The sequence below is a fragment of the Mustela nivalis genome (genome assembly GCF_964662115.1).
Source record: "Mustela nivalis genome assembly, chromosome: 9".
Classification (NCBI taxonomy): Eukaryota; Metazoa; Chordata; class Mammalia; order Carnivora; family Mustelidae; genus Mustela; species Mustela nivalis.
In genome coordinates this window covers 90,642,394-90,670,125 of record NC_139028.1, presented here as the reverse complement: position 1 = coordinate 90,670,125, position 27,732 = coordinate 90,642,394, and the positions used below count along the sequence as shown (strand labels likewise).

The 27,732-nt window shown below is 43.8% G+C and overlaps 1 protein-coding gene across 4 annotated transcripts in view; it reads left to right on the top strand.

Annotated features, from left to right (window-relative positions):
• WT1 (WT1 transcription factor) overlaps window positions 1-27,732 on the top strand; it is a 48,533-nt gene that overhangs the window by 5,831 nt on the left and 14,970 nt on the right. For 2 of the 4 annotated variants that reach the window (XM_082748924.1, XM_082748923.1), the window contains exons 2-5: window positions 718-840; window positions 1,284-1,386; window positions 10,901-10,978; window positions 12,010-12,060. In XM_082748924.1, coding sequence (XP_082605050.1) covers window positions 718-840; window positions 1,284-1,386; window positions 10,901-10,978; window positions 12,010-12,060 — 355 coding nt within the window. The remainder of the gene's footprint in view (window positions 1-717; window positions 841-1,283; window positions 1,387-10,900; window positions 10,979-12,009; window positions 12,061-27,732) is intronic. The other 2 variants (XM_082748926.1, XM_082748925.1) reach the window with 1 other exon arrangement.

Here is a 27,732-nt window from a genome sequence, read left to right as displayed (position 1 = left end):
CCCACGATGGTGGGGTAAGGACGCACGGGATGCGAATTGCATCCGAGAGGGGTAGAAGGAGGGCATAGGGCCGACGCCCGCGGGCCCAACGGAAAGGGCCCCTTTCTTTTAATCCTCACCAGCTTTCCTGAGGGCCTTAGATGTCGTGGTGTTAGGGTCGCGCAGCCTCAGATAACATTACTCAGTAATGACTCTTTCCATCTAAGGCCCATGCCGTTTAACTGGCTCCGAGTAATTAATGAAAGTTGGTGCGCGGTCTCCTGATTTACGGCTCCGAGTCAGCGCGGGGTCAGCTGAACAGATTCATTTCGCTCGCCCGCGCTGCCCCCGAGCAAGAGCCACAGTGTTTGTTTTTGGAGGTGAAGAACTTTCTCTGGCGAGCGGTTGGCAATTTTCATACTTCACTTGCCTGAGGTTCGGTTCAGGAGCTGCAGACACCGTGGGAGACGAGGGGCGTACCTGAATCGGGAAACGGCCGGGAGGTCACGGTTTTACTTGGGAAAGGGCGGCGCGTTGGCCCTGAGGTCACACCTTTGCGGTTGGGCCCGGCTTCCCGCCGAGAAAGTTCTAGAGGCCGGTGGGGTGGCATCTTCCTCCGCTGGGGTTTCTTGTTCGGGGGGCCCGGGTCTCCTCGACGCCAGTTCAGGTCTCGTAGACCCACCGACCTGCCCCCACCCTCCTCCGCTGACGCTGTGCTTCTCTCCGCCGCGCTCTCAGGTTACAGCACGGTCACCTTCGACGGGACGCCCAGCTACGGTCACACGCCCTCGCACCACGCGGCGCAGTTCCCCAACCACTCTTTCAAGCACGAGGACCCCATGGGCCAGCAGGGCTCTCTGGGTAAGCAGGCGGGAAGGATGTGCGGTCCTTCTCCCCTTCTTTCGTGCCAATCCCCCGGAATCCCACGGCAAATTATGAGAGAAGGGATTTTTAGAAATAATCAGCCCAGTCTCACCCAATTGAGAAGAAAAGGTTGAGTTTTGCCCCCACCCGCAGTATGTTGGTGACCGCTTTACTCAAGTCTACGAATGTCTCGAAGGTCTTTTCGGTGTGCTAGGAAGTAAGCGCTAAGGCAATGTGAAGTAAGAAGCAGATTAACTCCTCACGATCTGGACGCCCTCTGTGGGCACGCCCCGGCGTCCAGGCTCATGACCCCCAGCTTCGTCTCCGAGCCTGGCTGGGGATGCTCTCTGTCCCGGACCCTGACCGCGTCCTCGTCCCCAACCGACTCGCACCCGGATCCCTTGCGGCGCGCTCACTCGGCTCTCCTCGGCTCTCCGCAGGCGAGCAGCAGTACTCCGTGCCGCCCCCAGTCTATGGCTGCCACACCCCTACCGACAGCTGCACTGGCAGCCAGGCCCTGCTGCTGAGGACGCCGTACAGCAGGTAGGAAAGCGCTCCGCACGGAGTCTGGGTCCCCGGGACCCCGGAGAGGGCGCGCGAAACGGCAGGAACGTCCGACGCGGGCAGCCCCGACCGCGGGCGTGCGGGGTCCTGGAGGCAAAGGACGCGTTTAGCTACTTAAAGCAAATTTAAGCAGATCTCCTGATTTGAAAGAAGTAGGTTTCCTCGTCTCTTGGCGTTCTTGTTTTGAATATAAACGAGGGCGGTTACTGTTTGAACTAGAGAACAGTGGAGCTTGGAGAAGTTATTTTTTAAGCGCTCCTTAAGGAGCCCTTAGCTTCCTCGGGACCAAAGATTAGACATGGAGTCCACTCCCACTCCGTTCTTCTCACTTCTCAGACCTCTCCTCGCCCACTGGCCACACCGGCGGCCTTCCCGGGGAGTAATTCGAGGGCGCGTACGCTGGCACCACAGCCTGCTCCCCACCCCTGTGCTCCGGGGTCTGCGGCCGCCGCGGCACCCGGTGGGCGTGGTTCCCAGGGCCAGGCCCCGCGCCGGCAGCGGACCCGGAGTGCGGGCAGGACCTCAGTCGGGTCGCCGCGGTGGCCTCCGGGGACGCTGCTCCAGCCCGCGTCGGTCCTCCATCCCGTTCCAGGGAGGCAGAAGACCAGCCTCTTTTCCTTCCAAGCTTTCCCCCGCCCTGTCCCTTGTGCGTTCTCCCGGCTCTCGCTCCACCCTCCACCTTCTCTCCCCCAAATTTATTCTTCAACTTTGGGTGAACTTGGCCGGCATCCCGCTTCTCCGATAGGGTTGCCTAGTAACTGGTGCACACACCGGCGCGCGCGGGGCTGGAAGGTGGGGCGGGCGGAGGGAAGTGGCGGCTCTCGGCCTTTGAGGCGGGGGACTGGGAGAGCATTACCTCATATTCCACCCCTGCCCCCCACCCCGGTGCTGCGGGGATCCTGATACCGACTGCCCCCAAACTCATCTCCATCCTCCCCCCTCTGCTCGAGGACCCGGGGCTGACGTCAAGGGAAGGAGGTAGTGAGGTAATGAAGGAAGGAAAAGCGCCTGCCCTGGGAGATTGGGGGGGGGGGGGGGAGGATGGCCGCGCCTGGAGGACCTCCAGTCCCACAGGGGAGGAGGGGAAGGAGGCTTCGCTCCCTAGCCGGCTGCTGCGCATCCCAAAGTCTCGGTGTGCTTATGAAATTGAGCCTGGTACTGGTCTGGTTCTCCTATCTGGGGGAAGTACAGGGTTGAGCCCCTCGAGTTCTGTATGCCTGAGGCAACACGGACTTCAGAAGCCTTCCCTTCTGATGGGGGAAATCCGGCAAATCTAATTGGATCTTGGATTCAAGATCACTCTCCTTCCCTTCCTCTTCCCCTTCCTTTGGCCTTTTCTTTTTTTCTTTGAGCTAGAAGGAGCAAAGAAATGCTTGAAGGTTGCTGAGAGAGCACGGAAGAATGACCGTACCTCCTCATCCTCCTTTCCTTTCTCACTAGCTAGAATCCGGTTCTGTTCTTTGGCACCTCAGTGCTTCCCCTTGGTGGGTCCCAACACTGGAAAGTACGCAGAACCCACACCCATTCTCTGTTGTGAACACCCCCAGTCCCTCCCATCAGAACTGTGGTGGCAGGGCCATTCCCATCCTTCTTGAGGAACTGTTCCTGCCATTATCCGAGTGACATTGTTGTAACTGGAACAGCCATTGGGGGTATAGTTGGAATGGTTCCCCCATGGGATGGCCTTGGCCCACTCCTCCCTTTTCAGTTCCTGACTGGAGACTTACCCCCAGGTAGAGTGGAAGCCTTTGACGCTGGAGTGGTTGCTGTCTAGGTGTGCTAGTATACCCCTTTGGGGTTTGGAGTCTGGGAGGCATTGGTTCAAAGGGACTCAGACATACACACACACATTTCTTACTCTCCTCTCTCCCAGGCCTAGAGCCACACTAAGAAGGGGCCATCAGAGGGTCTAGCCTAGAAAGAGGAGGTGGGGATAAAGTGATCACAGCCACTGGTTTAACAACTGAGTCCCTGTGGTGGATTTTGACAAGGGCTGAAATTGTGATTGCCATGGAAGTGGGAAAAGTCACTTGGATAGCATTTTATAGGTAATATTCTCACATTGGTAATCCATTGGTAATGTCCACTCTATAAAGCAATTTTGTCAGGTTCATCTTTTGGAAATATTTGCTTAACCCTTTCTTCTTTCTACATAATTGGAATTTTTTTCCTTCTTGGGTTTTTTTTTTTTTTTTGGTATTTATATCACAAAAATAGCATTTTATTCTGTTAGAGGAAATTTCGAAGCGATAACTCCTAAGCAAGAAATTATGACTCCTGTAGGAAAAGAGTTTGCTCCCTCGAAGTCTGTATTGTCTTTGAAGTTTCCAGTCCCCCTAAATTCATAACATTTCTTTTTTTTAAAAAAAAATTATTTATTTGAGAGAGACAGTGAGAAAGAGCATGAGTGAGGAGAAAGTCAGAGGGAGAAGCAGACTCCCCACGGAGCTGGGCGCCTGATGCGGGACTCCATCCTGGGATTCTGGGATCATGACCTGAGCCGAAGGCAGTCGTCCAACCAACTGAGCCACCCAGGCGTCCCAATTCATAACATTTCTAATCACAAGTCAGGTACTTCCCCTGCAATAATGATGAATGAGCAGGTGTAGGAATGTTTTAAAATTGGTTCTATGCATTGACACTACCGCAGTTATGTCATTTCCTTTCTTTTTCACTCTTAAAAAAAAGTCTGAAAGGGTATTGAAATGCTTTTGTGAATGCAGTGTTTGAAAAAGCATAGGAAACAGGACTAAATTTTAATCACCGAATGGCATAACATTTGGGTTTTAGAGTTCACTGGTGCTTCTTTGGTCCCTGGCTCCATTCCCTTCTGTCTAAAATTGGGACCTCCTGGGAAAGGCTTGCCTGTATTCGTTTGCCTTGTTGCACTTGACCCCCTGGGGCAGCCTGCCCAGGCTCTTCCCCACTGCCCTTCCAAAGCTTCTGTCTCTCCAATCTTGAATTTAATCTTCCTTCCCAGCATGAAATAAAGGTAATGATATATATATAGATGTATAGATGTATATACACACACACACAGACATACGCACATATATATAATAAGCAGTGTGCAATGTGAATTTGTTTTGAGGAAATTCTCAATATTCTCTTCTTGTTAGGAGGGAACTGTCCAGTGATTCTCTCTTCTCTCTCAGGTAACAGATCTGAGGAGTTGCGGCTGTGCCCCCTTGTGTGTAGATGGGCACAAGAGTCAAAAGAAAAATGTCCCCAGTCTCAATTTATGGGAGGTGATAGAGGATGGTTTTTCCCATCCTCTCTGCCACTTTCCATTTTGAAGGTGGGTAGAGGTCCGTCGAAAGGTCGCTAAGGCTTCTGAAACCAGATTTCAGCCCCTAGGGGACCAGTGATCATAGCTGGGGGAAAAGTGAGTAAACTGTGAGGGTTTATTGCATGCTGACTATATGCTGCTGGCCACTGAGCTAAGTGCTTCACTCAGTTCCTTCATTTAGTTCTAAGTTCTTTGTAGATGCTTGAATCTCCACTCTCCTGAAGAAGAAGTAGGTTCAGAGACTCAAAATAACTGGCTTAAGTCACACAGCGAGTCAGAATCAAGACCAGGACTTGATCCACAGTCTCTCTGACTTCAAAACCCATCTGTGCTCTGAATCAAGCAGGGATTCCAGCCACTCACTCCCCTGGAATGTTCCCCGTGTATAGTCTGTAGCAGCACTGTTGCAAAGGCTCATATAGACTTCCTTCATGCAGGCAGCTTTCTAGGCACTTTCCAAGTATTGACTTCTTTAATCCACATGACTCTCCTGAGGGGAGAGAGTAATGAATCCACTCTCATTAAGCACAAATTTGTCCTAATTTCTACCTAGAACAGGGAGCTAGCGGGGCCTTCCCTGCTTACTTACTTCCTATGAATCTTCTTCCACAAACCCCTCTGACTTCACCGCTTGCTGACCTCCTTGGAGCACCCATCCCTGACTCTGCCCAGTTCATGGGCTGATACTCACAGCTACTTTGAAAAGGAGTTTTGGGGGTGCCTGGGTGGCTCAGTGGGTTCTCTCTGCCTTCAGCTCAGGTCATGATCTCGGGGTCCTGGGATCAAGCTCCATATCAGGGTCTCTGCTCAGCGGGGAGCCTACTTCCTCCTCTCTCTGCCTACTTCTGATCTCTCTCTCAAATAAATAAATAAAATCTAAAAAAAAAGAGAGAGAGAGAGAGAGAGAAAAGGAGTTCTGTGCCCTGTGTTTGAAAAATAGTCCCCACACTTTATTTATTTGTTTGTTTGTTTATAGCTATTTTAGTCCTTTCCTTTCTTAGGCTCTTTTATTAGGTTTGCGCATCCTTCTTTAGCAACTGTGCTACCAATTTAAATGAGCCTATTTCCTTTCGCCATTTAGTGGGTAAAACCACTTGGGAAGCAGTAACTGCTGATTGAAATATTGCTAATTGAATATTGATGATTCACAAACGATGCAGTTGATAGTGGAGGCTTTTCGCAGCGGATGGTTTTTCATGTGAGACTTCCGTAGCAGCCATAGAGTTTCTGGGGAATCCAGGTCACCGGGAAATCCATTATCAACCATTGAGGTTGGCCTTCAACATGGACATGAATCAGAGCGACGGCTCATGTCCAAGAAAATAAAGTGACAATCTCGAATGCCTCTTTTCATTTGTGTATCTAGGAATACTTTACATGGTGTAAAGTTTCACTTAAGACAATACTGGTATTTGTTTCCCGCATCAGTAGGCATGAAGGCAGAAAGTCTGAAATGGTTTCCAGGGGTGGGCAGTGTTATCACAACCAAAGGCTCGAAATGGACTTGTCTCCAGGGAGGGGGAAAAATCTAGTTTCAAATATTCCTGCAACTTTTGTGCTGACCAAGTGTTTATTAATAGAAGTTGAATCCCCAGTGGGTTTTTCTTTGGTTAACTGGTGAGCTTGAGAGAAATAACAATACCAAGAGATTGACTGTAAAATAATTATTCATCATGGCCTGCTGGGCAGAAATTTCTCAACAGGCAGCCTCCATGGCGCCTTGGAGGGAAGAACGCAGGAGAAGGGCTGCGTGGAGGTCTGGCTGCAGCCTCTGTGTCTGCGTCCTGGTTATCAGGTAGGGGGAACCCACAGGGGCCCCTCTGTTGGTGTGGGGCAGAGCTATTGCAGCAAAAGCTGGCCATCGTGAATTCTGATCACAGATGCCAGCTCTAGCTGCATTTTTCTTGGTTGGCATTTTCTTTTTTAATTCTTGCTTTCTTCTTCTTCTTCTTTTTTTCCTTGTGGGGTTCTTTACTTCCACCAAAGTGCTCCTTTGTCAGTCAGCCACCATCTGGCAGAGAAGACCCCAACCTTAGCCAGGTTCGACAGCTCTGTGCCAGTGGCGACATGAACTTTTCTACCTTGTTCTGCTGAATGTAGTAAACACACTTAGAGATGAACATGTACTTGAATTACACATGCATTTGAAGAGTGGGGGAGTCCCAGCTCAGATAATAGCTAAGGGCTTTTTTCCCCTTCCTTTCTTTTTTGTGGAGGTCGAGAACTCAATAATACTGCAGTCCAGGCCAAAACAAACTCTATATGATCTACTACCGATTTCCTTTTAAGTTCCTCTTTTTGCTAGGACTGACTTCCTTTTATTTTACTCCAACTTGCATTAATCCCAGTTATAGAAGTTTCTTTCCTCTCTCCGTTGCTTCCAACTTCAAACATTTCTTACATAGGAAACAAGGGCCCTTAAAAAAAATCTACTTAAAAATATAAAGGATACCATGACTTTTGGAATATATTTTGGCAGCCTGCGATTTCAGAGTTCACTTCCGAACAGACAGAGTAGCTGAAATGCCTACGTGACCACTGTGGTTTGCTTTGAGCCAAACCACCTGCTTATCTGATCTCCTCTGGGAATGAAGTGGTCGACACCTACAGTGGTTATTTAATAATTAGATGCTTTATTTGTCAGAGGCCATATATTCCCTGGCCAGCTCTGCCTCTTTCTGTGGGTTTTCATGATGAAAGCTAGGTGTGGACCGATGGCCCAAAGAGATCAGAGCTGGAGCATGCCCGGGCCTGGTATTTTTAGCTCAGGTTCACATTCTGTCTCCTCCCTGACAGCAGTTACTGCCATGTTGTCATTGACTTCCATGAAGAGGTTGTGCCAGCCTAGCTAAGTGACTGAGCCTCTGAGGAACCCCAGCCAGCAGAAGGCAGGATGTGGTTAAAATGGTGCTCCGATCCTATCACTGGACTCAGGAAACCGATTCGTAGTTTGGGGATTTTCCACAAGTCCGTCTTCCCTATCGCCCTTCCCAACTTCTCTCCCCTCAAGAGGATTCGCAAACTGAGCTATCGGGACCACTAAAACAAGAAGTGTTTCCTGTAATCTTGGCATACTATTCTTAGTTGGCTGAAAAGGATGTGTTTGGGCATCTTGCCTCTTAGAACTTTCTGGAGACAGAAAGTCACTGTGCTTCCTGGAGCATGCTCTCTTTCCCCTCCAGACCTGTCTGTATTATTATTATGTTATGATTACTGCTATTTAAGTGGTAGAGGATGAGCTTGCAGGCCAAGTGATGCCAGGATGTCTTCAGAGGCGTACAGCAGCTGGGCTGGGGGGCATCAGGCAAGCCAACACCAGGCACTTCTGTGAGCCCCAGTCATCCTCTGATAAATGGGGATCATGACTATACCTGCCTCGCCAAGTTTGGGGCATATTGAGGATGTGTGAAAAGCACTGAAAAATTAGATACTTTAGAAAATTTAAAATATATTATCTGGATAGCCTTCAAAGAGCTACTTTTAGGGCTTTACCAAATCCCTGTAAAGTTAGACTGATGGAGATTAAGATTTCCATTTGGCGGATGAGAAAACTGAGGTACAGAGAGCTAAACTGATTGGCTCAAGGTCCTAAAACTTATAGAGCAGTACTGACCAACAAAACCCATGCAAGCCAGATAGATCGATAGATAGATAGATAGATACAGATAGATATAGATATATAGAATTTGGAATTTGGAATTTGCTAGTAGCTGCATTTAAAAAATAAGACCATGAAATTAATTTTTAAAATATTCTATTTTTAAAATAGTCAAAATTTTGGGGTGCTTAGGTGGCTCAGTCAGTTAAGCATCTGACTTTGGCTCAGCTCATGATCTCAGGGTCCTGGGATCAAGCCCCATGTTCCTCTCTGTGTTCCATGGGAGTCTGCTTCTCTTCCCCTGCCCCTGCTTGTCCTCTCTATTTCTCTCTCTCAAATAAATAAATAAATAAATAAATAAATAAATAAATAAATAAAATCTTTTAAAAAATAACCCACATCTTATTTCAGTGTGTGGCACTAGCGTATTTCAAGTACTCAACAGCTTTGTCTAAGCAGTAGCTGTCCTACTGTGCAGTGTATTTATTAAGCACACGCTAGGAAGATACACATATGTGAGACATAGACTGTATATTTGGGAAAGTTTTGCTTTTTTGGGGCTGAGAAAATGACCTTAAAATATTTTCTCTTCACGGTACTCCCTGATAAAGACCCTTACGAATCTATTGGACTATTCCCTAAGTGTGTGAGAAAATTCCTAAATCATAAAGTTAGATATTTGGTGCTCATTAACCCATACACATAAACTTCTGTCCCTCATCTCCCTTCTCGGCCCTCTTGAAAATGGTGGTCTTCGTCTTAGGCAAGGATGAAATAATTCCAGAAAGATCCCACATCCCAATAGGGCCTAGGAAAATTGTCAACCGGAGCTGAGTGATTTTAGTTGGTGAACAATTTTTTAAAAATCAGTGACAAAAATACAGAGCTGCCGGGGGAATACAATGCCTGTTGGCTGAGATTAATGGCGAGATTAATAAATGGATTGCTTGATGAAAAGGCGCAAGAGAACAAAAACCAGTAGAGATTGTGGAGGAGGATGCTTATTAATGAGCTGTCAGCCCACAGAAAGTTCAAGAAACTCTTCTGTGTTAAATGCAGCAGGGCTGGCACTTCTAATAAAAATTGGGGGTCCTTCAGGAATTAATTACATCGGCCTTACAGCAAGAATTTGTGGAATTGCGAAACGTAGTGGCACAGACCAGCACGGGCCGCTACTGCAAATGGAGAAGCGGCAGGAGAAACTAATCATTTTTTTTTTCCATTGATCTTTAGGATATTGTAGTAGCATAATAGCCAGTCAGACTGAGGATGAGTGATGGGCTCCAGATACACACTGACTAATGAAAGGACCCGTACTTGGAGCTTAAAGCCACTTCACATCTTATATGTAAAATTCCCTCCTGGAATCTGATTTTCTCCTTATCCTGTGTGCCCACCACAAAGGAGTTCCAGATCGTTTTCCGAGTGATTACGCGAACAGCAGAAGGGACTCTGCCATGATTTATCGGGCTGTGCCCAGAGGGAGCAACAGCATCCAAATATCCCAAGTTGCTGTGATTTCCCTGACCTCTCTACAAGCTCCCAGTTTGGCTGGCCTGATGAAACCTTCTCTTAATTAAAATTCGGTGTTGCCTCTGCCCAAGGAAGGCATACCACGACAAGGTGGAGACGGTCAGGGTTTGGGGTCTGATATCGCACGTTAGACACTGAAAGCTTCTCTCTTTCTCTTCTGCCATGAGGGTGGAGGGAAGGTATTCCTCTGTAATGTGTTTAGACCCAGGGTCCGCAGACAGCCCATTCATCTCTTGGGTCTCAAATTTCATAATTAACCGTTTCAGTTCAGGACTGAATGTATTCCACATAGAGCTTGGTAATTAAGGAGATTTCTGCCAGTTGATTTATGTACTGCTTTTCTAGGAAGGAGATTAATGTAAGAGGAGAGGAGAGAACAACTTCTGGTTCGTTTACGTGATAGTGTACTTTCTCCTTTGGGGTCTTAATGTAAATGATCAGCCGTTATTTTCCTTCTTAGAGCTTAGGGCTGGGTTTTGTTTTGTTTTGTTTTTTCCCTCTCCTTTTGGCTTGTTCCAGGATTATACAATTTCTAGAGACGAATTTCTTCAGTTGTGCATAGTCTACCATTCTTTCTCTTTTGCTTGCCACATCCTTGAGTATGAGACCATCCACCAGCCATCACTCTTTGACTTCTCGGACCCTCATAATCCACATGATACATATCCTTTCGATTCAAACAACTTACTGGCCTTTTCACGAATAATTAATCTGCCATCTTTTTACTTTCAGCTCCAGGCTTTTAACTTTAATGTTGAGTTCTCCGGCCTGTGTTGCCTTTCAAGAGTTTCACTCCCTTTTAGCCTCTTCCCCTGAAAGGTTTAATACCTTTTTAGAAACTTCAGTGTTTGCTCTGCTGAGGTTTTTTAAAGGCTTCCAGATTACTCTCACATCCTTCCTGCTCTGTGTGACCTTGAGGAATCAGTGGGCTGAAATGAAAATCATTTCAGACTCACAGTATTCTGTCATTTTGGAAAACATGGAGGCTTTCACTGTAAAGAAAAGGTAAAATGCTATTAACTGTGTCTTTCTTTGTAGTTCTCTGTTTCTAACTCTGGATATTTTTCTAACAGTGACAATTTATACCAGATGACCTCCCAGCTTGAATGCATGACCTGGAATCAGATGAACTTAGGAGCCACTTTAAAGGGGTAAGGTTTTCTCTGTTCCGTTACCTTTCAACATACACCTGTTTGAACCATTTAAAAGACGCTTTTAACTCACGAAGGAAATGCAGTCTTAGAAAAATAGTCATGGCTCTCTGTAGAATTAAGATGCTTTCCTCCCTCCCCCAGTTGGTGGGGTGTGTTCAGTATTAAATTTTCAGGAATATAAATAGGGGATTTCTGTGTGTGTCCGGAACAAGAGAGTTGAGACTATTAAGAAGGCGTAATCTGGCCTTTACTTATGGAGTATTTTAGAGTTCTTCAAAACTGTGCCCGTTCAACCTCACTTAATGTTTGTTTTGCTAGTGATATCATAGATGTTAACTATTACATTAGCTTATTGAGAAATACTCTCAGTTTGAAATACCTGGGATCCAAATTCGTATTTAAGTGCTGATGCTGGGACACTTCTGAGTCAGATGAGCTCACACCTGGTTGTGCCAACAGGTTTTCTTCGTGCTCAATAGATTGTCACAGTAAGGAAGACACAGTATAGGGAGAGGAGATTCTTTGCACCTGGAGATTTTAAAAGGCAAACAGGTGGAACTTGCTTTCAACAGTACAAGAACTCATTGTTGGCTGTTCAAGTTGGAGTCAATGGGCATTAGGGGACAGCTCCAGTGAGGTCCCCGTAATATAGCAGGTGCTTTTCTCAGTCCCCTCACTTACTCTTCCTAACAATGTAAGGCTTAGGTATGGTTACCCTGTTTTCCAAATAAGCAGATCAAGCTTAGAAAGTTAAGTAACTTCCCAAGTTCCCATCCTAGTAAGTGGTAGAGGTGGGATTCCAAGCCTGGATCTAATTCCAAAGCAGAGGCTCTTTCCAGGCTCCCTAATGCTGCCTTCCACTCCACAACAGCCCCGGTGGCACTGGAGACTAAGTCCAGCACTCTGGACGAGACAACTAACTTCACATCTCTGTGTATGAGGGGCTTCGCATTGGATTCTGGGATCCGGGGGCTTGCTAGAGCCATGCATGCTCCATTCCCCATTCCCCGCCTCTTCTTCTCTTCTAGAGTTGCTGCTGGGAGCTCCAGCTCAGTGAAATGGACAGAAGGGCAGAGCAAGTGAGTGGACGATACAATGATGGGAAAGTCAATGGTGTAGGCCTTGTTGACTGGCGCCTGGGGTGATGCAGGAGTTAGCACTGACAGTGGGTGACCAGCGTAGCAGTCGGTGCAGTGGGATGGAAGGATCTCTCCGTCTCTCTCTTTCTCTCCCTCTCATCTGTCATAGACATACTGTGGGCAAAAACGGAGGTGGTGACATTTCTCATCAACATACTCCTAGGAAACAGCTTTGCAATGATGCACTAGGAGCCCTGCTCATTTCCTCTGGAATGTTTTGCAAAACATTCAATTTGTGGTATTATACATCTCCCTGTTAGATCATTCACATCTTTCAGCCATACATGACTTGCTTTTTCTCTATTTGCTTTTAAATCTCTCAGGGAGATCTTAATTTTTACCCCAAGTCTGTAGCTAGAATTCTTAAAAAAACTTTTTTTTTTTTTTTTGTTCTTAAACATCTGTGCCTTCCCCGGGCCTATAGTCTGCAGCCTGGGACATTTCTGTAGCCATTTCTTTTGATGTTATTTCCCCTGCAGGAACACCAGAATTGGCTGCCCTCTACTCATTCCTCTTTCTTTCATTGGCTCAGGGCTGGCTTTTGGATCATCCCTCAATGATCCGCAAAGTTGTTTTTCAGTCTTCCAGGATTTACTGTTAGATCCTTCTCTCCACCCCAGCCCCCAATTTTTCCTGCTATTTTATCCAAATCTCAACTTCCTTTCTCAAGACCCAAAAGTTAAAAACAAACAAACAAACAAACAAAAAACCCTGTTGATTTGAATTTTCCCTCTCCACACTTGTGTCCAAGGGGCTACTGACAATTTCAGCATTTTGTCTTTCTACCTGCTCTCAACTTGTCCGATGTTTCTTGGTTTCTTGCTCTTACCTTTCTTTCTTTTCTCCTTTCTTTTCTTCTCTCTGCTCTTCTCAGAATTCAGAAATTGTCCCCACATTAAATGCCAAGAGTAGACAGAACTTGATTGTGAAGTGAACAGTATGTTTCAATTTTTGAAATTTCTTTATGCTGGAGTACAGGGTTGGTTTGTTTGCTTAATTACAAAAATTACAGATATGGAATCCTGGCATGTGTTTGATTCTGGGTCTTTCCATAGTTGAGATAATTTTGATACCTTCTAAGGTCTTTAGACACATGATATTTGTCACTTTCTGGAGAATCAGAAGCTGTATTGTAAAGATGAAGCATAAAGTGCGAATAGTTTGTTTTGTTTGATCCTCTTCAAGGTAAAAAGAAAACTAGAAGAGCTTTTGTTGGCCTGATGCTTACATTTTAGGAAAGGATTTCTGAACCAAAATGTATTTCTTGATTACTATTTTAATTCAGAAAGCTGAATGAAAAGAATAAAATGTCAACAGTAGGTGGTCCTACGGAAGAACAACTCTTTGGAAAACAAAGTTGCTTTGTAGAACTTACTAACATCTCTCACGCTGCACATTTATCCCTTTAGAATGTATTGTAAGTCATCTACTTCCATTTGTGATTGGACAATCTATCTCAGGGTGGATGCTAACATTACTGGGTCCTATGTAAGGGGCCTTACGTATGTTTTCACCTTTGACCGCAGGACAATCCTAGGATACTAGGGTGTGTCCGTCTTTCAGATGAGGAGGGAGGAGAGATTAAGCCATCTAATCCAAGTTCACATAGCAATGTGAACTTTATTTTTAATTAATTTATTTTTTAAAGATTGTATTTATTCGTTTGACAGAGAGGGAGCATGAGAGAGCAATTGTGCAAACAGGGGAAGCAGCAGAGGGAGAGGGAGAAGCAGGCTCTTCGCTGAGCCGGTGTGAACTATAAAATGCTTGTTGTGATGTGTAGATTGATATTACAACGCACTGGTATGTTGTGACCTATAGTTTGCCTTCTCTCTTATCGCTCTTAAAAATGGCTACTCCTGGGGCGCCTGGGTGGCTCAGTGGATTAAGCCGCTGCCTTCGGCTCGGGTCATGATCTCAGGGTCCTGGGATCGGGTCCCGCATCGGGCTCTCTGCTTGGCAGGGAGCTTGCTTCCCTCTCTCTCTCTCTCTCTCTGGCTGCCTCTCTGTCTACTTGTGATTTCTCTCTGTCAAATAAATAAATCTTTAAAAAAAAAATAAAATAAATGGCTACTCCTTAGCTCTTTCCTCCAAGCCCCTGGGCGGCCGAGAACTGAATTCAGTTAAATCTTTTATTCCAGTAGAAAATTGGGCTTTTCTCCAGGGGGAGACACAATCTGGGTCAGCATCATCCTTCTCTCTGATGTCGTATTCACTTCCTTTTGTCAGGGTATGAAAACGCTGTTAATATGGAAAATACATTTGAGTAAAAATACTCCGTGAAGGAAGATAGATAACTATTTTATTTTACGTAAATCCACAACTAGTGTCTTGACACTGAAATCAGTGCTAAGAAAAATCATGGTGACACAGTAGATATAGAACAGAAATACTGGAGGTTTGCCTCCTATTTTAGAGAAAAAAGATAATTTCCATATCACTCATAAAAATGAGACATTATCCCGATGTTTTTTTATTAAAAAGATCATGAACTTCAGACAAACCCCCATTAAATATTTGTTCATGTCTTTTTTTTCCTTGAAAAATTTTACTTAAAAAAGAGGGTTTTTTTCTTGTGTCCTAAGCAAGTCCTTGGAGACATCTTTCATTAGATGTCAGGGAGCGGTGTTATTACAATGGGTGCGGATGGGATTTTTAGGGCGAGCGTGGGCAAAATGAGATGAAAACATGATACATTGAGGGAGGAGGAGATACTCTTGCCCCTGATTTACTCCTCTCTCCTCCTCTCTTTATTCATTTTCTGATCTCTGTGTGCCCATTGGGATCAGAATTACTTTTATGACCTCATATGGGAGAGTATTATATTTCAATTTAAGTCAGCAGGAGGTATTTTGTGAACCCACTTTCTTCACTCTGACCCTTTTCGTCACTCACAAATGAAACTAGATTTTTTAAGTGGGTCACTGGGAGAGAAAATTGCCAAGGATTCCTTCTAAGCATTAGTCTACCTTTATGAATAATTCTGTTTATGGTATTTTTGCATTGGTTGCCTGCTTTTTTATGTCTTTAAAAGCCTTTCCCGTGTGTTCTTAACGGCCGCTGATTTCCTAAGGCTGCTCCCAAGCCGCAGCTCCTCCGTTAGTCTCTGTTTTGCCTCTTCTGAAGAAAATATCCTGCAAAATGGAGTAACACATCAACCTTGACTGTGGTCCAAGTTATTAAAACAAGGAAGAAGTTATTCTCTGGGGAGTTGGGCAGGGGGAGTGGGAAATCGAATACAATAGAAATGTTAAAGGAGTGCTGAGCAGAATGAATGTCCCTTTGCTGGTCCAAGAAGTTCACACACGGTTGGGAACACACAGTATTTGACCTGTGGATGGTTGAAAGGAAAAACGAAAGATTCACGATGAGTGATGTATGGTGAAAACGAAGTGGTGCGGTTTGGTAGGGCCAAGGATGTCGAATCTGGAGAAAATCCCCGCTAGACATGGTCTCATCCCCGAGAACCTGTGCCAAAAGAGATAACTGTCTTCTCTGGCTGGGAGTTCCAATACACAGCCCAGCACCTTCCAGCTCATAAACATAAGGTATTCGTCCAAGAGATTTACTTCTTGAAAATAGATAGCCTGCTTTAAAGTGGCTCCTGGAGCTTGGGATGCCGAGCAAAGGTGGAGAGAAATAGTTCTGTGAGTATCAGCATTCCTGAGTGAAACCCTCTAGCCCCGCCCCCTACAAAACTGTGTTAATTTCTCCTTTTAAATGGCTACCTTTATGCCAGGAAAGTGGTTCTTTGTCTTCCCTTGGACTCCACTTGGATCTGAACTGCCAAGACAAACCTGGGACTCCTGGGTTGTCAGGGTTGGGGTGGAGACTGATTTTGAGCTGTGTCTCCTGCTCCTTGCACCTGGGAAGGAACTTCTTTGCCTTCCATTCTCACTCCATGCTGCTAGTTTCAACTCTCCTCCGCTGTCTGCCTTTCCCATCCATTGCTCTTTGGGCATATATTCAATTAGTGTATTTAACTTTTTAAATTTATTAAGTAAGGTATATAAATTGTAGAACACCTAAAAAATACAATTATACAGGGAAGGAAATGACCACTTTCCCCTCCCCAGCTCAGTAGTTCAGATGAAATTACTGTTAATATTATGTTGCATACACTTAGACTTTTTTCTTTTGGGGAGGGGCAGTGAGGGGCAGAGGGAGAGAGAGAATCCCAAGCAAGCTCCATGCCCAGCGCCCTACACAGGGCTTCGTCTCACAACCGTGATATCAGGACCTGAGCCAAAATCAGGAGTTGGACACTTAGCTAACTGAGCCACACAGGTGCCCCTAGAACTTTTTCTATGTATACATATACATTTATGTCCTTTTCTTTTTTATAGCCAATGATTGGGCTTCAACTTCTGTAAGCCACTGCCAAGTTCTGTATTTCAACTATCTAGAGAGTGTTTTGAAAATATTGTCAACTTGTTAAAAAATATTTCATTTAAAAGACTACTTTGGGCCTGATAGACATCATCTCCATATTATGTTTCTATTTTATTTTTCTAAATATTTATTTATTTATTTGACAGAGAGAGAGAGAGACAGTGAGAGAGGGAACACAAGCAGGAGGAGTGGGAGTGGGAGAAGCCGGCTTCCTGCCGAGCAGGGAGCCTGATGCAGGGCTCGATCCCAGACCCTGGGATCATGACCTGAGCCGAAAGTGGACGCTTAATGACTGAGCCCCTCAGGTGCCCCTCTATTTTATTTTTAAGCAAGGAGTCATATTCGTCTTGTAAAGGTGAGGGGAAATGACAAGTTTATTCAGACCAGAAGAACAAAGAGACCAAGCAGGAAAGATAGAAGAGGAAGATGGTGGCAAAGGGTCCAAGATGGATATGAGGAAGGTGATGGATAAAGATGAAGTAGGATTCCAGCCTGTCCATAAAGGTGTGTGTGTGTGTGTGTGTGTGTGTGTGTGTTGGGGAGGAGAAGTATAATAGATGCGTGGAGAATGTCTTTCATGACCTAAAGGAGTATTTTCGCAATTGTGGCCATTGCTATTATGAACTATTGGGGTACGTATGGTCCTTCTTTTCACAACATCCGTATCTTTGGGGTAAATAGCCAGAAGTGAAATTGCAGGGTCATAGGGTAGCTCTATTTTTAATTTCTTGAGGAATCTCCACACTGTTTACCAAGTGGCTGCACCAACTTGTATTCCCACCAACAGTGTAGGAGGGTTCCCCTTTCTCCACATCCTCTCCAACACTTGTTGTTTCCTGTCTTGTTGATTTTGGCCATTCTAACTGGTATAAGGTGGTATCTCAAACTGGAAGAAATCAGAGGGGGAGATGAACCATGAGAGACTGAGGACTCTGAGAAGCAAACTGAGGGTTTTGGAGGGGAGGGGGTTAGGTGGGGGGTTAGGTGAGCTTGGTGGTGGGTATTAAGGAGGGCACGTATTGCATGGAGCACTCTGGTGCATAAACAATGAATCTTGAACACTGAAAAATTAAAATAAAAAATTTTTAAAAAGGACTATTTTGCAACTCTCATGTCTGTGATCCCATCTTGTACCCTTTTGAGACCCTCTACTCACCATGAATCCTTCTCCCTATCATTTACCTAAGAAAAAAAATCATAACCTCCAGCTAGGAAAATATCGACATGGAGGCTATGCTAGTAAAAAGCCATCCATATAAACACTTCTCTGAAGTGAGGGTCTGTTGCATACTTGAGGAGGCTTTTTTCCCTATTAAAAGTGAAAAAGTTCATTTACTCCAGCTTTATTTTTAATTATTTTTATTTATTTTTTAATAATTTTTATTTATTTGAGAGAGAGAACGTGAGACAACCTGATGGGCAGAGAGCCCAATGCGGGGCTCCATCCCAAGACCTCTGGATCATGACCTGAGCTGAAGGCAGAGGGCTTAACTGACTGAGCCACCCAGGGGCCCTCTAACTCTTTATTTTAGAAACAAAGCCACAAATATAATGTTCTTAAGACTAAGATGGTGACTCTTCCAAAATGAAAACAACTCCCCTCCCTTAATTATAAAAGTAATGCAGGCTTCCTATGTACTTAAAAAATCAGACCAGTACCCAAACATCATAAAGGAAAAGAGGTATCTGTTATCTCACCACCCCCAGTGATCACTGATTTTTATTAGGATGTGTTTGTATCTGCAGAAAGAAATTCCTGGGAACATTTACCCAATTAGTAATGGTGGTTGTCTCTGGAAAGGTTAGAAGGAGAGGGGGAATGCCTGATAGAGGTGGTTTTAAGAGGTCCTAGGAGAAGATAGACTGGAGACACTTGTACAAAGATGTTTGCTTGGAGTTCTGTTGCAAAAAGGAGCAAAGAAAAGGGGTTCTAGCTCAATGAGGATAGAATGTCAGCAGAAGGTTGTTTTTTTCTTCCTTGCTCTCTTTCTTTCTTTCCTTTCTCCCTCTCTCCCTCCCTCCCTCCTTTTTCTTTCTTTCTTTCTTTCTCTCTTTCTTTGTCTGTCTTTCTTTCTTTCAGATTGTATTTATTTATTTGACAGAGAGAGATCACAGGCAGGCAGAGAGGCAGGCAGAGAGAGGGGGAAGCAGGCTTGCTGCTGAGCAGGGTGTCCGATGAGGGTCTCGATCCCAGGATCCTAGGATCATGACTGGAGCCAAAGGCAGACGCTTCATGACTGAGCCACCCAGCCACCCCAAGATGGTGGTTTTTTAGAGAGAAGTGCCTACCTGTTTGTTTACTGATGAGAATGATCAAGAAGAGGAAAAAAGTTGGTGGGAGAGGATAGAATTGCTAGAACACTGTCCTTGAGAGAGAAGAGGCTTTGTGGGAAATGCAACTGGGTAGCTGAGAGCTGGGATAGGTCATCCAGTAACCTAACTGTTGATCAGCAAGTGCTCTTTGTTTATAAGGGTGTTAACACTTTTGTTGTCCTATGCACTGCAACTATTTTCTCTGATTTGTATTTTGACTCTTAATAGTTTTGTTTTTTCCTATCAGAAAGTTTTATAGTAAAAGTGATCAGTTTTTGTTTTATGGTTTCAAGTTTTTGGCTTTGGTATCATGTCTATAAAGATTTTCCCATCCCGGGGTGCCTGGGTGGCTCAGTGGGTTAAGCTGCTGCCTTTGGCTCAGGTCATGATCTCAGGGTCCTGGGATCAAGTCCGGCATCAGGCTCTTTGCTGAGCGGGGAGCCTGCTTCTCTCTCTCTCTCTCTCTTCCTGCCTCTCTGCCTACTTGTGATCTTTCTCTGTCAAATAAATAAATAAAATCTTCAAAAAAAAAAAAAAGATTTTCCCATCCCAAGGTTTAAGAAAAATTACTTATTTATTGGTATTTCTTGGTATATTTTAAATTTACTTTTTATATTTAAACATTAGTTCATCTTGAATTTATTTGGCAATTTGATTCCACCTTTATTTGTTTCTAGAGGACTAGTCAGTATCCCCAAACTATTTTGAAAAATCCAGCCTTTCCTCACTAACTTCAAATATTTCCTTTATTAGTCCTTGGATCCTATAAAATTCCTTGGGTTCATTTCTAGATGCTTTACTCTCTTCTTTTGATCAGTCTAATTCTTTTTGCCAAGTATTAGACTATTTTCTTAGCTATAATTTTATAGTCTGTTTAAATATCTGATAGAAAATTTCCTAGCATTGTATTTCTTTTTTCAGACTAATTATGGCTATTATCTCTTGTTTATTCTTCAAGATGAATTTTAGATTCAGCTTGTTAATTTCAAAGAAAGCCTTTATTGGGGTGCTTGGATGGCTTAGTTGGTTAAGAGCCTGACTTGATTTTGGTTCAGGTCATGACCTCAGCACCATCTAGCTTCATACTGGTGTAGAGCCCCCTTAAGATTCTCTCTCTCCCCTCTCCTTCTGCTCCTCACCGCCCTTGCTCATGCATAGCAGGTATGCTCTCTCTCTAAAAAAAAAGAGAGAAAGAAAAGAAAGTCTTTGTAAATATTAGCTGGTTAATTGTGACAAATGCACTTATATTAATGTGAGATGTAAGAGAGGAACCTGGGTATGACATACACGGTAACTGTCTATATTATTTTAGAAATCTTTCTGTAAATCTGTAACAATTCTAAAATAACAAGTTTATTTTTAAAACCTTAATTAGAATTTTGAGTAGATTGCATCAGGTATAAAAATTAATTTTGGAGAAGGTTGACTTTTGAAAAAAAAGTGGATCTTTCTTCAAGAATGTGGATAGCAGGGGTGCCTAGGTGGTGCTGTCAGTTAAGCATCCAGTTCTTGGTTTCAGCTCAGGTCTGATCTCAGGGTCATGAGATCAAGCCCTGCATCAGACTCTGAGCTCAGGGCCATGTCTGCTTGGGTTTCTTTCTCTCTCTCCCTTTGTCCCTCCACCCACTCTCTCTAAAATAAAGAAGTAAATTTAAAATAAATAAATAAAAGAATGTGAATGGCATTCCTCAACATTTTTTCAAGTCTTGTTCTGTGTCAGATGTCTCCATCTTGAATTTCCTCCTTTTCAAAAACTTTTTAGCAGTAATGCCTTTGGTTTCAAAATTTCTTTGAGAATGAGTGTGATTCCGTTCATATATTACAAGGATTTTCCTTCATGTCTTCACCTTGATCTACTCTGTCATGTTACTAACATTCGTGGGACCTGTGGAAAAGATGATTATGCACACAGCCTTCACATTTGCAAGCCTCCGTATCACCTGGAGAAGCAGGGGACCTCTTAATCTTCAGAGCCTTGTGCTTGATCCTGGTGTTTTCGGAGCACAGTTTTTTGTTTGTTTGTTTGTTTGTTTGTTTATGTAATTGAGCATAGTTGAGTAAACTTTTTCAGATTTAAGAGTGAGCAAGCTAGTTGGGTAGGACCTGTTAGGAATCTGGGCTGAAAAGCTCCTGCCCCATTTTTCCTGTGCAAGGCTTGTCTCACATGGATCTGGGACAGCCATTCTTGGTATCTACCAGCAGTTTCCAGCCATAGAGCCCAGGTTTTGAGAACAGCGAACCCAGTGAGTTAGATGAAATTTGGGATTCTGATAAACTATCACCTCAGTATCAGACACATTTAAGGAGAGAGCCAGATATTTCTTATATAGTCTGATTGAGATGGTCTATGAAAATACAGTTTTGTGTGTGTGTGTGTGTGTGTGTGTGTGTATGTTGAAGCAGGAATGAAAGTCATGACGAAAACCATCTTCCAAGTGCTAGGGGCCAGTAAAACTGTGGTGTGTTTGGACTGTGCTCTCCCTAAACTGTTGTGAGAAACTGAATTTAAATATTTAAAATATCTCTTAGCTCTGCTCTGAGTGTTCAATAAGAGGGAAAATGTCAGTCGGAGGCGGTTTGTGCACGGTTTCAAGTGGAGAGGAAGCCTGATGGCTCATATGGGCTGATATATACAAGCATTGCTGTCAGCCTGTTAACCATGCAGCCTGTGTCCCTTGTTAAACAGCAGCCGACGACCAGGCTGCATGAGAACTGAAGGCCTAGGAGCCATGACTATAAAGAAACTTTCAAAAGAGGAATCCAAACTATGCTTTGCTAATGATAGTGTTGTTGGAACCAGCAGGCATCTTCCAGAAGGTAAGACCTTGAAGGGACCAGTACTCCTCTATAGATACCATGTTTTGAGGAACTCGCTGAAGAAATAAATCCAATGGCTTTTAGGTAACTGCTAGATTATGTATGAATCAAGACTTTTTCTGTAGCAGGGGACAGAAACCTGGTTGCAAGTGGAAGAGGTCAAAGGGAAAATTTTAATTTAGTAACGTACGTATTACCTTTTAAAACCTCATGTCTGGATTCAAGGACTCAGACAATGTCATTAGAACACTCTTTCATTGCCTTTTGTCCCTGCTGTTTTCTGCACTAGCTGTCTTCTCAGACAGGCTCTCTCCATCGTGGCAAAAGTAGCTCTGGTTTTGGGCATCTGTGGAAAATACCTTCTTATTGTTTCTTCTCCAACAAAAGACCCAGGAAAGGCTCTCATTGGCCCGAGTTGGGTCATGTGGCTAGAGAGTGCAGTGGTCTGATTGGCCAGGTCCTGAGTATGTCCTCACCCCGGGGGTCCGAGGCCCGGATCAGCAGAAAAGTGGAAAGGAAAAGGGGAATGTTTGCAGAGAACGGTGGGCTGGATGTGGAGTGGGCAGAACAAGAGATACTCAACAGAGAATTAACACAGCCAAAGTTAGGGGCAGCTGGGTGGCTCGTTAGGTTATCTGGCTCTTGGTTTCAGCTCAGGTTGTGGTCTTGCAATTGTGTGATTAGCCCCACATTGGGCTCTGTGTTCAGTGTGGAGTCTGCTTCAGATTCTCTCTCCCTCTCCCTCCTGCTCACTCTCTCTCAAATAAATAAATAAAATCTTTGAAAACAAACCAACAAACAGTCAAAGTTAGTAAAAGTGGCATGAGTTCTTTTCCCCTCCAGATGGAGCTGGGTGCCCATAAAGATGTATGAGACCTGGAGGGAAAATAAATGAAGAATGATGCAGAGAAGCCTTCTTTCTTTCTTTCTTTCTTTTTTTAAATTAACATATAAGTACTGTTTGTTTCAGGGCTACAGGTCTGTGATTCATCAGTCTTACACAATTCACAGCACTCACCACAGCATGTACCCTCCCCAGTGCCCATCACCCAGCCACCCCATCCCTCTCAACCCCTCCCCTCCAGCAAACCTCAGTTTGTTTCCTGAGATTAAGAGTTTCTTATGGTTTATCTCCCTCTCCGGTTTTGTCTTGTATCATTTGTCCCTCCCTTCCTCCATGATCCTCTGTCTTGTTTCTCAAATTCCTTATATCAATGAGATTGTATGATAATTGTCTTTCTCTGATTGACTTATGTTGCTTAGCATAATACCCTCTAAGTCCATCCACATCCTTGCAAATGGCAAGTTTTTTTTTGTTGTTTTGTTGTTTTTTGTTTGTTTGTTTGTTTGTTTGTTTTTGTGGAGAAGCTTTCTTTCTAATAATGTTCATGAGAAAAGTTTTCATTAAAAGGTACAATGGTAAGGGGGCGCCAGGGTGGCTCTGTGGGTTAAGCCTCTGCCTTCGGCTCAGGTCATGATCTCAGAGTCCTGGGATCGAGCCCCACATCAGGCTCTCTGCTCTGCAGGGAACCTGTTTCCTCCACCCCCGCCTGCCTCTCTGCCTACTTGTGATCTCTCTCTGTCAAATAAATAAGCAATATCTTTAACAAAAAAATAAATAAATAAAAGGTACAATAGTTAGAATTACTATAGTATACTTTTTAATTAAAAGTGACACAAGATAGATTAGATTTTTGTTAAAAGTCAAATATGCATCTTTTTCTTGAGATCTGAACTGAAATGAAACATCTGAGGGGAGGAGGAAGACTCAGATAGCTGGTGGTTTTCTGTAGACTGTGCTTCTGGAAGAATTTTATACCATGAACCATCAGACTGCAAACATTACTTGTATTTTTTTGTTTTTTAAACTCAAATTTAACTTGGTTGTTTCACTTTTAAGTTTGAGGTTCTGTGCTGGATTCATAAAAGAAACTGCATCATTTAAATATTCTCAGGAACAGAACAATCCTTTGGCTTTTACATACACCCATTATTCCCACTATAAACTTTGAAATTACATGAAGAAAAGAGAATGGCCTGGCTGATGATGTTTGTGCAGAATTTTATTTAAATACTGCCCTTAGCGCATCACATTCAGGCAGGGAAGAAAATTGCTTTCATGTTGAGCTGGAGGTGGTTATGCTAGGTTGCCACCACCAAAAGGAATCAAGCATTTAAGCATCTCATGTATATAGTCTGATTATCAAGGATGGACAGAGAAGAGGGGTTGATAGGAAGTTCCATTCTCTGGATATGCAAGAGTTTGAGGTTTTCTCAGGTGCTTTTCTTCAACCTGATTAACTCTGCAGAGGTGAGAAGATGGAGGTGAGGGTTGGGGGATGCCCACCTGGCCAAGGACTAGAGGTGGGAGAGAGAAATCACAGGTCGAGGTTTCCCCTTTTTGAATATTTTTTATCAAATACTAATTATCTTCCAAAGTCTCTCTTTTTTTCTTCTTTCTTTCTTTTTTACTTTCTTTTTTTTCTCTCTCTCTTTTTTTCTTTCTTTCCCTCTTCTGTTGATAAGGGATTTCAGAGCAGCTCTGGTTTTCCTCATCTGTAAAACCTCAATTCCTTTTTATTAATCTTCTTGTGCCTGTGGAATATCAAAATTAATCATTTCTAGAGAAGCTACTCTTCGAACATTTTTTTTTTTTCTGAGCCAAACCTCAGTGTACAAGTTTTTAGCATGAAGAGGCTCATAATTTGTGTTATATGAGGGACATTCTTCTCTTTCTGTGAACTTTCTAAGGACACATGTTTATGTATTTTAAAACTATCTAGGAAAAGCCAACTTTCTCAGGATACATTTTTATGCATTTTAAAGCTGTTTGGGAAAATGTGCAGTCCACATACCCCCAGGAATGTAGTTACGAGGTATATGCTCCACTGATAACTGTTTCTGCTTAGTTGATTTTCCCAGTTAGGTGGAAAGAAATTTTTTTTTTTTGTAAAAATTGTGCTCAGTTTTGGTTGTTGTCTGTTGCATATAAGCAGACCGTTTCCATCAGCTAGCTTTGTGCTTTCCTGACACCAAAATGAAAGTTGTGCCTCAGAGCAGAAGCTGGAGTGTCTTGAACTTGTTCATCCTGATCGCTCCCCTTCTCCTATCCCAGCCATTTCCACAACATATCAAACCTTCAGCAAGCCTAATTTCATTCACACTGCTGGAGAAAAGAGCTGAGAATAGTCAAGGGTCTTGATGATAAATGTGAACCCAGGATGGGGTTATTCCACCAGAATTGTCTAGCTAGTTTTGAAGGACGACTGCACTGACCTGGACTCAAACCCCATCTCTGCCTCTTGCCATCTGTCTGACTTTGGGCAGATAACTCAGTGTCTTCTTAAATCTCAATAATCTTTGCTGTAAAATGCAGATCTTACTGTGAAGTCCTAGTGAACATTTACTGAGGGCAAACCGTGGGCTGAGCAGTGTGCTTTACTCACCCAGTCTCATTAGATGCTATAATGGTTTGATGGGGAGGTGCTGTTTCTCTTTTAAACTAGATTAATATGGAGATAAAGGATCCAAATTAATTTAATTCTTTCAAATGTATCTGCAAGAAACTGAGTAAGTCTGATTCCCTTGGTATGGGAGGTTGAATAATGACCCCCAAAGACACCTATGTCCTAATTGCTGGAACTTTGCAGTGTGATTAAGTTAAGGATCTTTTTTTTTTTTAAAAGATTTTATTTATTCATATGATAGAGATCACAAGTGGGCAGAGAGGCAGGCAGAGAGAGAGGAAGGGAAGAAGACTTCCTGCTGAGCAGAGAGCCCAATGTGGGGTTCGATCCCAGGACCCCCCTGGGATCATGACCTGACCTCAAGGCAGAGGCTTTAACCCACTGAGCCACCCAGGTGCCCCTGATTAAGTTAAGGATCTTGAGATGAGGAGATCATCCTGAATCATCTGGGTGGGCCCTACATGTAAAAAGTACCCTTAGAAGAAGACACAAGGGAGATTTGACTACAGAGGATATGTGGCGAAGGAAGCAAGAGGTTGGAATGATGTGAAGAAGGCGCCAAGGCATACAGGCAAGTTCTAGAAATTGAGAAAGATAGGAGACAGATTTCCCCCTCAGCCTCCAGAAGAAAACAGCCCTGCCTACCTCTTGACTTTAGTACACGGAGGCTGGTTTGAGACTTCTGATCTTCAGGATTATAAGGGAATAAATTTGTGTTTTAAACCACCAGATTTGTAGCAATTTGTTACAGCAGCTGTAGGAAACGGATGCACTGGAATTTGTCCTATAGCTTCAATGTTTAAACCTACCTGCAAGAGGACCAATGAAATTTAGAGTGAACCATTGATACCTGTAGATGATAAGTGCTTCTGGATTTTGCCCTTGTGGCATTGGCCATGTCTGCTGGACAAGTACAGCTTCTTCTTTTTTTTTTTTTTTTTTTAAGCTTTCAGGGGTTTTGAAAGTTCTAGTATTCAGTTTTCAAAGAATCAGGTGCTTCCCTGCTTTTACTTTGTTGCCATGTGGAAGGAGATAATGAAACCAAGATGGAAATCTCTAGCTTGTAGCTTAAACTTCCTTGCTCACCTTTAAAGCTGAGGTTGCAAACTGGTGGCCTTTGGGCCAGATATGTCGTCTGACCTGACCATGATTCTAAGAAATCTCAGTTTTTTGCTAGAGTTTTTTATTGGTTGATTGAGTGATTATTTAAGGGGGGTATGGGGACCTTTCCCCACACTTTTCCCCACCTCCCTAGCAGAGGGAGGGAATCTCCAGCAGACTCTTTGGTGAGCAAGGAGCCTGATGTGGGGCTCAATCTCACAATGCTGGGACCATGATCTGAGCCAAAATAAAGAGTTGGACACTTAATTGACTGAGCCATCCAGGCACCCCATTTGCCAGAATTTAGAGCTGAAGTGATCTCATATAAAAATCTTGATTTCTGACTTTTCTGGAAAATGGAAAGATCTGGCAGACTGGGTTCATCGAATTACCAGTCCATGGCTGAAAAGAGCAGGGTCAGTCCTTTCAACCTTATTATCTGTGTTGGAAGGTAGATCTAGCCACCACAAGCTTTTGTACCCTAAGGGAGATTTGGGTCTCATCATTGCTCAGTCTGGTGGGATTCACCTTCCACTCTCGAGCTGCTCCATGAGTAATAGCACCCTTGTTTCTAGGTCATGACAAATTTTTCCCCCACAACTGTCCAGAGCTTTGTGATTGCTTCATTTGGAAAGTGCATCTTTGCCTCCAGAAATCTCTTCACTGGGTGGTAGCTCCTTGCCCTTCTTAGAAGGCTTTATGGCTCCAGACCTCTAAGAATTCTGCCTTCATTCCTATTTGGTTCATTTACAACATAGTCACTAGAACTATTTTAGGCTAATTCTCTTGGAGGAAAAGCTTGCCTTTACTTGACCACATAAACTCATATCTGGGTCTATTGTTCCAATGGCAGCCACCATCATTCTGAGCCATTCGGTCTCAGATTAACTCCTGCTGATGACATTTGTCCATCCAAATGACTAGATTTTCTATGACGGCTACCCCCAGGTTGCCGCATAGAGAGAACTTCGAGAATCCTAACACTTCCTAATACTAGAGAACAGTTACGTGTATTATAAATACAATAGTTCCCCACAACAGCAAAGAAGGTCCTCCCCCCACCCTCTTTTTAAAAATGGAAACCAAAAAAGGTGATTTTTAAACATAGAGACAGTATGAAATGGGATGGAAAGTAAATGTTTTGGAAGCCAAATTGAGTAAAAAAAGATTTCAACAGTTGAGGTAACTCGCTAAAAGAAATAAAATGTGGTTTGAAGGATAGATGTGTAGTCTTGAACTGCAGTTGAAGAAATCATGTGTTCATGCTCAAGGTTGGAGCTATGGGCCTTAATTGCAGTTCATGCTGTCTTGGATGTTGAGGATTCTATTTGACTGAGGAAGGCCACTGTGACCTGAGTGCCAAGAAGTAATGTGTTTGGATGTGTTCACTGAGCCCTGACAGCCTGTGGGCTTAATGCATTGTGCTGTGTTTGACTGGCATACTGATTTTGAAAAATTTGCAGTGGAATCCCTTCGAGTGAGGCATATATTTATTCTCTGGTCATATTTATTTATGTCACTC